General features: G+C 41.9%; 1 protein-coding gene across 1 annotated transcript in view; it reads right to left on the bottom strand.

The window, feature by feature from the left end:
- Positions 1 to 13,396, bottom strand: part of vwa8 (von Willebrand factor A domain containing 8) — a 200,185-nt gene that overhangs the window by 174,854 nt on the left and 11,935 nt on the right. Inside the window, exon 3 of the mRNA XM_033032907.1 lies at positions 6,067 to 6,197. Within this exon, the coding sequence (XP_032888798.1) occupies positions 6,067 to 6,197 (131 nt within the window). The remainder of the gene's footprint in view (positions 1 to 6,066; positions 6,198 to 13,396) is intronic.

Raw genomic sequence — 13,396 nt, 5'->3', positions numbered from 1 at the left:
CATCTCTGGAGAAAATGGACAGGTGATATTTTGGGTCGGGACCCTTCTTCAGATTGACTATACAGAGTACTTCTGTTGAGGTTTTATCAACACCCTGAATATGCGTTGCAAGACTTGCCATATTGAAGGCCAAAATTCCACTTGCCTCCTTAGTGACTGCATGTTAACTGAGTGTTGCATGTTTGAGGGAACCCAGATTCAAGCAAGAAGTAAGAAGTAACTTCGAGGAATACTGCTAAATTCTTTTAAACTTTTTAAAAAATGTATCTATTATTTTACTATTAACTGTACATATGTGTATTGTTTGTTGTGTTGTATTTCTTTTAACGGAGGAGAAGCAAATGGAATTTCGTTGCTCAGTTTTGTGCAATGACAATAAACATATTCTGTTCTATTCTATTCTATTCCTCTGTGCTGTAGCATTTTGTACATAATCATGCATTCTGGAATAATTGGAGAAGTTTAAGAAAAAACAAAGTGAATGTGTTCACAATAACAGAGTAAACAGGGTGAAAATAATTATTTTGGCAAGAGGCCAGATAAGCCTAGATTTTTGGAGCTGATGTACTAAAACCCTGAGAACTACATTCTGTACACTGTATCTTTCCCTTCACTCTACCTCTCATGCTCGAGTTTAGCTTGGTTGTATTTGTGTAGAGTATTATCTGATTTGATTGGATAGCTTAGAAAACCATGCTTTTCACTGTACCTTTGTACGTGTGATAATAATAAACCTAAACCTTAAAATAGTTGGCAATAGAACTGAAAATAAATGTAAGGCTTTTTTTTCCGGACTGTAAAAAAGCCTTAGACCCTCCCAAGGTGTTGGGAGGGTCTAGCAACAGAGAGAAATTGCTCAAATTCACAAATTTTATATTATTTTCGTTCCAATAGTTTTCTCGTTCTCTTTCAATTGAAGATTTATTTGAAAAAAATAGAAAATGGGTTGAGATTTTGACCAGTTCCTTTAGGGTGGCAATTCAGGTGTACACTACTCCTATCAAATTCACCTAAACGCATGAGATTAAATCTCAACTGCATAATCACATTCACCAGCTGCTGAGTTCATATTTTCTAACGACATAGAAGGAGGCCATTTGGCTTATCCAGCCACAGAACAATCCTATCAATCCCATTTGCCCATTCATTTTCTCGTCCTCTACTCACTCTGACTCACACTCACAAGACCCCAGTGTTATTTACTATATATATTAATGATTTAGACGAGGGAATCTCCAAGTTTGCAGATGACACAAAACTGGGTCGCAGTGTGAGCTGCGATGAGTATGCTATGAGGCTGCAAGGTGACTTGTATAGGTTTGGAGAGTGGGCAGATGCATGACAGGTGCACTATAATAGTGATATGACAATAAATTAAAAATTACTGGATAGGCTTTGGCTGGAACAACGATTCAGGCAACCAAATATGAGAAAGGACAGGCCAAGGAAAGGAATACAGTTGATGAAAGCAGAGAATTCCTCACAAGAATTTAAGAGCAGGAGCAGGAGTTGGCCATTCTAAACCTTGACCCCCGCCTCACCAATCAGTAAGATCACAGCTGATTAGAGTGTGGCCTCAACTCCCCTAATAATACATGATACCCCTCAAGTCAAAAAATCAGTGTTGATATTAAATGTGAGGTTATCCACTGGTGGCAAGAACAGGAAGGCAGATTATTATCTGAATGGTGTCAGATGAGGAAAAGGGGAAGTGCAGCGAGACCTGGGTGTGCTTGTACATCAGTCACTAAAAGTATGCATGCAGGTACAGCAGGCAGTGAAGAAAGCTAATTGGCCCTCATTGCGAGAGGATTTGAGCAAGGAGGTCCTACTGCAGTTGTACAGGGCCCTGGTGAGACCACGCCTGGAGTATGGTGTGCAATTTTGGTTTCCTAATTTGAGGAAGGACATTGTTGCTATTGAGGGAGTGCAGCATAGGTTCACCAGATTAATTCCTGGGATGGCGGGACTGACATATGATGAAAGAATGGGTCGACTGGGCTTGTATTCATTGGAATTTAGAGGGACGAGAGGGTATCTTATTGAAGCATAAAATTCTTAAAGAATTGGTCAGGCTAGATGCAGGAAAAATGTTCCCGATGTTGGGGGAGTCCAGAACCAGGGATCACAATTTAAGAATAAGGCACAGGTCATTTAGGACTGAGATGGGGAAAAACCTCTTCACCCAGAGAGTTGTGAATCTGTGGAATTCTCTGCCACAGATGGCAGTGGAGGCAATTTCACTGGATGTTATCAAGAGAGGTAGATTTAGCTCTTAGGGCTTAAGGAATTAAGGGATATGAGGAAAAAGCAGGAATGGGGTACTGATTTTAGATGATTAACCATCATCATTTTGAATGGCGGTGCTGGCTCGAAGGGCCGAATGGCCTACTCCTGCACCTATTTTTCTATCACCCATCCCCAATTCTCTAACACCAATTTACACTCGTGCCAATTTACAGTGGCCAATTAATCTCTCAGCCCACATCTTTGGGATGTGGGAGGAAATCGAAGCACTCAAAGGAAATCCATGTGGTCACAGGGAGAACATGTATACTCCACACAGACAGCACCAGAGGTCAGAATCAAACACAGGTGGCTGGAGCTATGAGACAACAGCATTAACCACTTTGCCATCACACCATCCAAGTCCAAAATTATGAAAGACCAATTACAATGATTTTGAAGAGAAATTAACAACTCCCTGAATTAATACACTATCTATAATTTAATAAAACATTGTTTAACATGAAGAGTATCTAACAAATGTGACAATGAGCCACACAAGGATATGCTAAGATGTGAAGAAAAAAGTCTATCTTAATGAGGAGAAAGATTCAGAGAGAACGAGATGTTTAGGGAGGAAGGATACATATGCTCGATAAAATAAAGTGGCTGAGATTATAAAACGCCTCATGAGGAGACACAATTAAAGCACATAAAAAAGCGAGTTAACTCTCACTCATTTTTATTCCGTGGCTACGTTAACTTCTAATTTTATTAATGTATATGTGAGATTTTGCTGTTCCATTTCCAGAAAAGAATATCAAAATTATAAAAATCATGCAAACATTTGCATGGTTTACCTAAATAGAAACATCATATATAACACAGAACAGTACAGAACAGGAATAGGCCCATTGGCCCACAACATCTGTGCCAAATATTATGTCAAGTTAAACTAATCTTCTCTTCTCTACTTCTACATTCCCTGCATATCAATGTGCCTATCAAAAAACCTTTTAAATGCCATTGTCACATCTCCTTCCAACACCACCCCTTACAGTGAGTTCTAGGCACCCACCACTGTCTGTGTAAAAAACTTTAAACATCTTTAAACTTTCCCCCTCTTACTTAAAGCTATATCCTCTCGTCTTTGACATTTCCACCTGGGAGAAAGGTTCCGACTGTTTACCCCTTCTATGTCGCTCATAATTGTATACTTTTGTTAGGCTTTCCAACAGCCTCTGATGCTCCAGAGAAAACAAACCAAGTTTGTTCAACCTCTCCCAATAGCTAATATTATGTAATCCAGACAGCATCCTGGTAAACATCTTGTGCACCTTCTCCAAAGCCTCCACATCCTTCCTGTAATTGGGTGATCAGCACTACAAACAATACTCCAAATGAGGCCTAACCAAACTTTTATAATGCTGAACATGGAATATATCAGGGTATAAAATATAAGAAATATAGAGCTCATATGAACTCAGTCATTCCGGGTTTGGAGTAAGATACTGAGGGACCCACGAAAAGGAAAGGTGTTACTTTGGATATTGGTGCAATGGTGGATGTGGTTTGCTAGTATTTGTAGCAGTAAAAACATTATTTTCACACAGCATAGCAACTGAAATTGAAATCAAGATGCCCTGGTTATGATGTGGACTAGTCTTCCTATATGAAACGTGCTCTTCAGCTTCTACTTATCACCAGCTTATTGGTAATATTCCTTGTTACAGCAGCTCCTTCAACATCTGGTTCAATTTTGATTTATAGAAACTGCAGCAAGAGAAATGAGGGAACACTCTCAGTCAAAATCACTTCAAAATGCATTTTCATGATATATTTTCATGAATAATATCATACCTCAAGGTATGATGGAGGTATATTACATATTATTTTTCCTTCATAGCACCATTTCTTTCTCTCTTTTTTGTCTCAAAGGAGATGATATAACTACTGAGTTGGATCTTGATGTGTCCAGCCTTAATGCTCTAGTCATTTTGGTATGGGAGGCATTTGATCGATGAGCTGATTCTTCTCAGCCTACCCATTTTCAATGTTCATTAAGAATGCAGAAAAAAGAGGTCACATTATAGCGGGTCTGAAGCCAAACTGAACCCCAATATAAAAATGGTGAAAACAAATAAAATGATGCCCACAGGACAAGTTGTTTAAACCATAGGACCAGAGGCAAACCCTACGAGTGGATGTGGAGCTAAATGGGAGGTTAAAGTTAACACTTTAATTCAATCCAAAATCTATGATGTACGTCATTGAAAATAATTAAATAGATGTTTCCCATGTGAACTTTTTGGGGAAAAGGGTACATCTAAATTAATAATGATATCCAAGGAAAACAAATATAGTTAATGAGCTTGCTAAAATGTACATCTTAAATTGTAGGCTCATTGTAATTAAAATAGTTACAAGAGGACAACTCATAAGGAAAATGTTCCCAAGATCTCTTTATCTTTGGAATTTAAGAACATTTTGTTATAATAAACATAAATATTCTCAGAAACCAAGTCGATCCTACAACAATTATCATGGTTAGTAATACCATTTTCTTCCAACAATTCTTCTTTGTTGATCTATTCCATGGGGCTTACTTGGTTCCACCTTTTCCCAGTCTGATTGGACTTTGATTTGTTGTTTCCCTTCCTCCCTGCATCTTCACATACAGAGTGGTCAAATGATTCTTTCTTGGATATCACTTCACACTCATCAGCATGCTGCCACTTGGCAATAACTATAAGTGTGGCATCAATTTCCAGTGCCAACTCTTCCCACATCTATGTGTTAACAGATTACTTCCCCAACATTCGAATAAAGAATAATATTGTTTATTTAAACACAAGAAATGCCAAAGCTATGGATCTTACTCTTGCTCACATACAGTAGCTGCTCCATTACCAAAACTTTCATGTGCCTAATTTGAGTTCAGCTGAAACCTTCAATTAAAGAAAAATCACCTCTAGGTTTAACTTGTTCAGATCTTTTCTGGCCAGTATCCCATTTAGCTCAACCAAAATGCTACTGTCCTTATGCGCGGTGTTTTTTCAAGTGTCACAACATTTGTTTTATCGCCACTGGATTTTGAAATGTTCAAAATCTATTGGCGAAACTGATTTGACGCCGGCAGTCACCGAAAAAATCGCCGTGGGACAGGCCCTTTAGTCATGTTACTGAATTTTGTTTAAGCTAGATAAGAAGAAACATCAGTCTGAAGAAGGGTCTCGACCCGAACCGTCACCCATTCCTTCCCTCCAGAGATGATGCCTTGTCCCGCTGAGTTTCTCTAGCGTTTTGTGTTGATCTTCGATTTAAAACAGCATCTGCAGTTCTTTCCTACACAATGAGGAGACAACTTTGTCAACTTGTCCAAGGGAACATTTAGTCTTAATTTGGTTGAACAGCTATTGAATCAATTAGCATAATTAACTGTATGAAGTTTTGAAGAATGCCCGTGGATATGGTAAGCTTTTGAGTTGTGATGAATTAGTGGGCAGTGATGCCAGAAGGATTCACTCAATACGTGGAAAGCGATTTCATGACTAAGACAAAATAAGATTGAAATTTGAGTTGTTTGAAGTAAAAATCTCAAACAACTGATTTCATATAAACAACACGACCTCCAATGTTCAAATATGGTGCCGAAATGTGCAATGGAACTGGCTTCTTGGGTCGGGATTTTTTTCCAGAAGCTATGCCATTCTTACTTTATACTCATACATTGTTCAATTGTAGACGGATTTATTTACCATATTAAAATTGTTCTTCACAAATTAAAATGAAAATTTTCAGTTCATACAGCATTTGTTTCTGAACAAGAAAATTACTCACCAAATACTGCATAGCAATAGAGCGTCGTAAAGGACCAGGTGGCCCAATTAAGAACACATCTTGTCCCAGCAAATCTTTTTGCATGATCCATCGAAGGTGCTGTACAAGAGACTGAGGTAAGGGCTCCAACACTGTTGAGAGAAGGAACGCAGACTTAATTGACATCTTCATCATGGCCGCAATCTGACCCAGAACTTGCACTATTGGAACAAGAATTTTTACAACAGTAACAAAAGTCCTCTGAAAAAATGGGATGCAATATAAAACTCTGTTGTTTTAGTCAGTTCCTGACTAAGATGCTATTTGTATGGAGCTTGTACATTTTGTCTGTGACCGTGTGGGTTTTTACCGGGTGCTCCGGTTTCCTCCCACACTTCAAAGACGTACAGGTTTGTAGGTTATTTGGCTTCTGTAAATTATAAATTGTTCCTAGTGTGCAGGATAGTGCTAGTGTTGAGGGTGATCACTGGTAAGCTTTGACTCCGTGGGTCAAAGGGCCTGTTTCCGTGCTGTATCTCTAAAAATAAAATCCAGGATTTTGATGCAATGATGATGAAAGAATTGCAATATGCTTCCAGTCAGAAGAATGTGTATTTTAAAAGGAAACATCATGTCATGGTGCTCCCATGCAACAAATGACCTTGATGTGGATTTGGGAAGTACAATTGAACGAGCCTTGTGCAGTTGCTCATGCATCTTTTAGATGTTACTTGCTAAGGTACATCGTTGATAGAAGGACTACAAAACTGAAAAAGAGCTAAGTTTTTTTTAATCACATTCAAAACCTGTGCCTTGTAGGTGATTTGAAAGACTTTGGGCAGTCAAGATTGATATTCTGTGTGGATTGGGGCGATATTTCCCAAAGTGTTTTTAACTGAAATGACAAAGCTAATGCTTTTCTATTTTATGCCACTCCCATAGATGGTTTTGAGTTACGCAGCAGATAGAGTTAACACAATGAATTAAACAAATGTCAACAAAGCCAGAACCTAAAATTAGGGGCAATAACTAAAAAGGGGCTACTAATGAGTGACCAGTTGTAATTAGGAGAAACCTCTTCACCAATGAAGGCATGCTGAACAAAAGAGCATGGATGTTATGGAGGAGCTCGATAAATACCTGTAGGGGAACAAAATTCTGACAGGCACAGATGAACAGTTGTGCCAAACAGCTTGTTTCTATGTTGCAATTAACAGATATGTCTTGCCCATCTGCATTTAATATGACACAAGGAACACAAACCGACCGAGTAACCAGATCACACTCCCATTGAACACAATAATGCAACTTGTAATGCATTTTTAAATAAACAATTACCAACAAGGTGGCGCATCTGTAGAGTTGCTGCCTTACAGCGCTTGCAGCACCGGAGACCCAGGTTCGATCCTGACTACAGGTTCTTACTGTACAGAGTTTGTACGTTCTCCCCATGACCGCGTGGGTTTTTTCCGAGATCTTCGGTTTCCTCCCTCACTCCAAAGGCATACAGGTTTGTAGGTTAATTGGCTTGGTGTATGTGTAAATTGTCCCTAGTGTGTGTAGGATTGTGTTAATGTGTGGGGATCGCTGGTGAGTGCGGACTCGTTGGCCGAAGGGCCTGTTTCTGCGCTGTATCTCTAAACTAAATTTTTGTAAGGTGTCCTTGAGACTCTTGAAAGGCGCCCATAAATAAAATGTATTATTATTATTAAACTAAACAAAACATAGTTAATCTTGAAGAAGGGTTTTGGCCCAAAACGTTGCCTATTTCCTTCGCTCCATAGATGCTGCTGCACCTGGAGTTTCTCCAGCATTTTTGTGTACCATAGTTAATCTTAATTTAGTTTCAATGTTTGGAGAGAAGGAATGGGTGACGTTTCGGGTCGAGACCCTTCTTCTCGAAACATAGACCCGAAACGTCACCCATTCCTTCTCTCCAGAGATGCTGCCTGTCCCGCTGAGTAACTCCAGCATTCTGTGACTACCTTCGATTTAATCCAGCATCTGCAGTTCTTTCCTACACATAGAAATAACATGATTTTTTATCCTGCGTGAAATGATTGAAATAAGACAAAAGAGACTACAGATGCTCGAATTCAAAGCAAAAGAATAAACTGCCGGAAGAACTCAGCAGGTTAAACAAATGGATAGAGCAAATGGATGGAGCAATAAAAAAAAAAACTGCTCTAAGAGCTGAGATGATAAGATAATTTCCCCTTAAAAACACAGTTGTAAGTGACAAATTAATTTTACCTACGTCATTTGCAAAAGTATGGGTGACAAAAAGCTTTCCAGTTATGAATATTTTAGGGGGGGGGGGGGGTATATAGGACACCTAATTGAGCATGAATGGATCAAGTGCCACATGGAATTTTTGAGAAAGATTCATGGCAATGCTAACCAAGATCTGTGGCACCTAAGTGATCATCTTGCATCGAATGGTCCTGACCCAAAAAAAATGTAAACCAAAAACGTTAACGTGGATACAGGATTTATTCTGCAGTACAAATTATCTGGGAAATCAGTTCAAATAGTTCCACGGTTATTATTAACAAGGTTGATCCAAGGCCCTGCCTGTTCTTACAGGTATCTGTAAAATGTGAGGTCATCCACTTTGGTAGCAAAAACAGGAAGGCAGATTATTATCTAAATGGTGTCAAGTTAGGAAAAGGGGAAGTACAACAGGATCTGGGGGTCTTTGTTCATCAGTCAATGAAAGTAATCATGCAGGTACAGCAGGCAGTGAAGAAAGCGAATTACATGTTGGCCTTCATAACAAGAGGAGTTTGAGTATAGGAGCAAAGAGGTCCTCCTGCAGTTGTACAGGGCCCTAGTGAGACCACACCTGGAATATTGTGTCCAGTTTTGGTCCCCTAATTCGAGGAAGAACATTCTTGCTTTTGCGGGAGTTCAGCGTAGGTTTACAAGGTTAATTCCCGGGATGGCGGGACTGTCATATGCTGAGAGAATGGAGCGGCTGGGCTTGTATACTCTGGAATTTAGAAGGAGGAGAGGGGATCTTATTGAAACATATAAGATTATTAAGTGTTTGGACACATTAGAGGCAGGAAACATGTTCCCAATGTTGGGGGAGTCCAGAACCAGGTGCAACAGTTTAAGAATAAGGGGTAAGCCATTTGAAACGGAAGTGAGGAAACATTTTTTCACATGGAGAGTTGTGAGTCTGTGGAATTCTCTGCCTCAAAGAGCGGTGGAGGCCGGTTCTCTGGATACTTTCAAGAGAGAGTTAGATAGGGTTCTTAAAGATAGCGGAGTCAGGGGATATGGGGAGAAGGCAGGAACGGGATACTGATTGGGGATGAATGGCCTACTCCTGCACCTATTGTCTATTGTCTATCCCACATTTATCTATTTCAAATAAGAGCAGGGCAGTCGTTCTCAGTGAGCTTGTCAATATTCAGGTCTCATTACATTCAAAATATTGTACCTGCCTTTAATCATGGAGATACAAGAGAATTTAGATGCTGGAATCTTGAGCAAAAAACAAACTGCTGTAGGAACTCGGTGGGTCACGCAACGTCCATGGAGGAAATTGAGCGCATGACATTTCAGGTAGAGATGACTCCAGTCTTAAAGAAGGTTACCAACCTTCTGTTCATTTACCTCAACTGATGCTGCCTAATCTGCTTTCCTCCATCAGTTTATTTTTACAGCCTTTCATCGAGTGGCCTTTTACATGAGCATGTTATATGCAAATTGCTACTACATATGATACTCTACAGCAATTATTATGCTTGAAAAGTACTTATTGTCTGCAAAGAAATTCAGGACATTCTGTGGGCGGGAGAACACATGATTGTAAACCCATCATTAAGACAATTGTCCCATCAAAAAGCACAGGGGGAAAAAAGCAACGTTACTTTCACATTTAGAGTTAGCTGAAATCTGCCATTCAAATGGTTTTACTTTCATCTAACATTTTCTTGTACCGAATTTGAATTTCTGAGTTGAATGAAACAGTTATATATGCAGAATTGCTCTGACAATATACAATGCCCTCCATAATGTTTGGGACAAAGACCCATCCTTTATTTATTTGCCTCGTACTCCACAATTTGAGATTTGGAAAAGAAAAAAAATCACATGTGGTTAAAGTGCACATTGTCAAATTTTATTAAAGGGTATTTTTGTACATTTTGGTTTCACCATGTAGAAATTACAGCTGTGTTTATACATAGTCCCCCCATTTCAGGGCACCATAATGTTTGGGACATGTGGCTTCACGAATGTTTTTTAACTGCCTCCTTATTGCAGGTATAAGAGAGCTCCCAGCACCTTGTCTTTCCTCCAGTCTTTCCATCACATTTGGAAACTTTTATTGCTGTTTATCATCATGAGGACCAAAGTTGTGCCAATGAAAGTCAAAGTAGCCATTATGAGACTGAAGGGCCAGTCCCACTTGGGCAACTGCGGAGGGTCAGTGACTGACGCCCGTAAAACCATCAAGTTGCACGACATACACGCTGACGTATGCTGTCATGCGGGTGACTCCCGGTTAGGGTTGAGGCTGTAAAATATTCTTCCTTCAATGCATGGATTTTAAACATTAATATATTAAATTTAATACAATAAAATCAATTGTGCAAATGAAAAGATGTCTGAGTCGTTCCGTTTTATTTATAGATGTATTGGTCCGCTTCCAGATCCGATCACCTGGGGTGGATTCAGTGAGTGTAGACTGAACTCCCCTCTTCCCTCCTCCCGCCCCCATCCCTCCTTCTCCACTCCCCCCTACCCTTCTCCTCAGCCCCTTCCCCCTTCTTCCCTTCTACCCAGAGTGTGTAAGAGTGTGTGATAGATGGTGTGAGTGTGTGTGTGAGAGATGGTGTGTGTGTGAGATGGAAGGTGTGTGTGAGTGCGATGGAGTGTGTGTATGTGTGTGTGAGGTGGAGGGGGTGTGTTTGTGTGTGTGTGTGTGAGATGGAGTGTGTGTGTCTGTGTGTGTGAGATGGAGTGTGTGTGTGTGTGTGTATGTGTGTGATTGAGGGTGTGTATGTGATGGAGGGTGTGTGTGTGAGCCCACCAGCCGTGAGTGAGTCAACTGCCAGCCCACCAGCCATGAGTGAGTCAACTGCCAGCCCACCAGCCGTGAGTCAACTGCCAGCCCACCAGCCATGAGTGAGTCAACTGCCAGCCCACCAGTCGTGTGTGTCAACTGTCAGCCCACCAGCCGTGAGTGAGTCGGCTGCCAGCCCACCATCCGTGAGTGAATCGGCTGCCAGCCCACCAGCCGTGAGTGACTGGGCTGCCAGCCCACCAGCCGTGAGTGACTGAGCTGCCAACCCACCAGCCGTGAGTGACTGTGTTGCCAGCCCCCCAGGCCCGAGGGACTGAGCTGCCAGCCCACCAGGCCCAAGTGACTGACCTGCCAGTCCACCAGGCCCGAGTGACTGAGCTGCCAGCCCACCAGGCCCGAGTGACTGAGCTGCCAGCCCACCAGGCCCGAGTGACTGAGCTGCCAGCCCACCAGGCCCGAGTGACTGAGCTGCCAGCCCACCAGGCCCAAATGACTGAGCTGCCAGCCCAAGAATCCATTCAGCCCACAATGTCCATACTAGCCCTCTGGAAAACCAGTCCCTTCAGCCCACAACACCCATACTTACCCTCCCCCCACTGGCCACCAATATTGGAATTGGTGGAGAGGTGGAATATTGCGTTAGGGACCAGCCCTCCCGTGTGAACAAGGGATAAAACGATATAATAATAATGAAATTTAAGTGACCTGTTATTGTATGGTACATACGTAATATTGTACAAACATGAAATTAAATTATTGAATGGAAAAGTCCAGGATGAGGAATGTGCAAAGATGGGGGAGTGGGAGTCAGTCTACTCTATGACAGAAGTGGGAGGAGTTGTATAGTTTAATAGCCACCAGGAAAAAGGATCTCCTGTGGCGTTCTGTGCTGCACCGTGGTGGGACCAGTCTGTTGCTGAAAGTGTTCCTCAGGTTGACCAGTGTCATGAGATGCCCCGCCATTGAGGAGCATTCTCCCTTCTGAGACCACCTCCAATGTAGCCAGCCATCCCGAAGAGCTTGTTGATTCTGTTGGCTTCCGTCGCCTTCGCCCTGCTACCCCAGCACACGACAGCGTAGAAGATGGCACTGGCCTATGCTGTCATTTTGCTCTTGCTCTCCTTCCCCCTCCCCCCAGACAGAATAAGGATAGGGATTCCCTGGTCCTCACCTTTCACCACACCAGCCTCCCCATCCAAAACATCATGCTCCGACATTTCTGTCGCCTCCAACGTAATCCCACCGCCTGTCATGCTTCTTCCCATCTCCACCCGTTTCCACCTTCTGCAAAGACCGCTCCCAAGGCAATCGATTGGCTCACTCATCCCTTCCCACCCAAACCACACCTTCCCCAGGAACTTCCCTCTGCAACTGCAGGAGATATAAAACTGCCTCTATACGACCTATCTCACCTCCAGCCATGGACCCCATCAGTCCTTTCAAGTAAGACAGAGGTTCACATATACCTTCCCTAACCTCATCCACTGTCCATGGTGTTCCAATGTGGCCTCATGTACATCGGCAAGACCAACCATTACCCCAGCAAACGTTTTGTGAAACACTTGCAGTTTGTTCACCAAGGTCTTTCAGATCTCACGGTTGCTAACTCCATTCACATGCTGCCCTTTCTGTCCTGGTCCTCCTCTATTGCCAGAATGAGGCCATACATAATGTGGAGGAACAGCATCTCATATTCTGTTTGAGTAGCTAACAATCCAATAGTGTAAACACTGAATTCTCCAAATTTAGGTAACCTCTATCGACACCCCTTCCCCTTCTCCCCACGCCCCTCTTTCTTTCCTCCCCACCCCTCTCCTGTGCCCCACCTGAACTCACACATATTTTCCCCCTCTCTACCTATATTCCTTTTGCTGGCTTCACAATTCGCAACTCATCAATCCTTTTGTTTCATACATTTTCATCTCTGGCCTTTGCCCATCTCTAGCTATCAAAACCCCATCTCGCCTGTGTTCACCGATGACCTGGTTGCTTTGTCCTGCCATTCACCTCTTCTAGCTTTCTTAACCCCCCGCCCCCTATATGTCCACAGAGGGGTCCTGACCCAAAACATGTTTTCCAGGAATGTTGCCTGGCCCGCTGAGTTACTCCAGCAATTTGCGTCTTTTTTGTAAAGCATCATTTGCAGTTCTTTGTTTCTACAGCATTGAATGTAGGATTGCCTTGGGGATAAACTGTTGATGAAGTCATTCAACTGATAGTTAAGGCAGTTAACAATCGTTGAAGAGAGACGGAGAGAGAGAAAACAAAGGAACATAAATCTGCAAAAGATAGACACAAAATGCTGGAGAGAAG

Source organism: Amblyraja radiata, chromosome 14 (genome assembly GCF_010909765.2).
Source record: "Amblyraja radiata isolate CabotCenter1 chromosome 14, sAmbRad1.1.pri, whole genome shotgun sequence".
Lineage (NCBI taxonomy): Eukaryota > Metazoa > Chordata > Chondrichthyes > Rajiformes > Rajidae > Amblyraja > Amblyraja radiata.
This window is presented reverse-complemented; position numbering and strand designations above follow the sequence as displayed.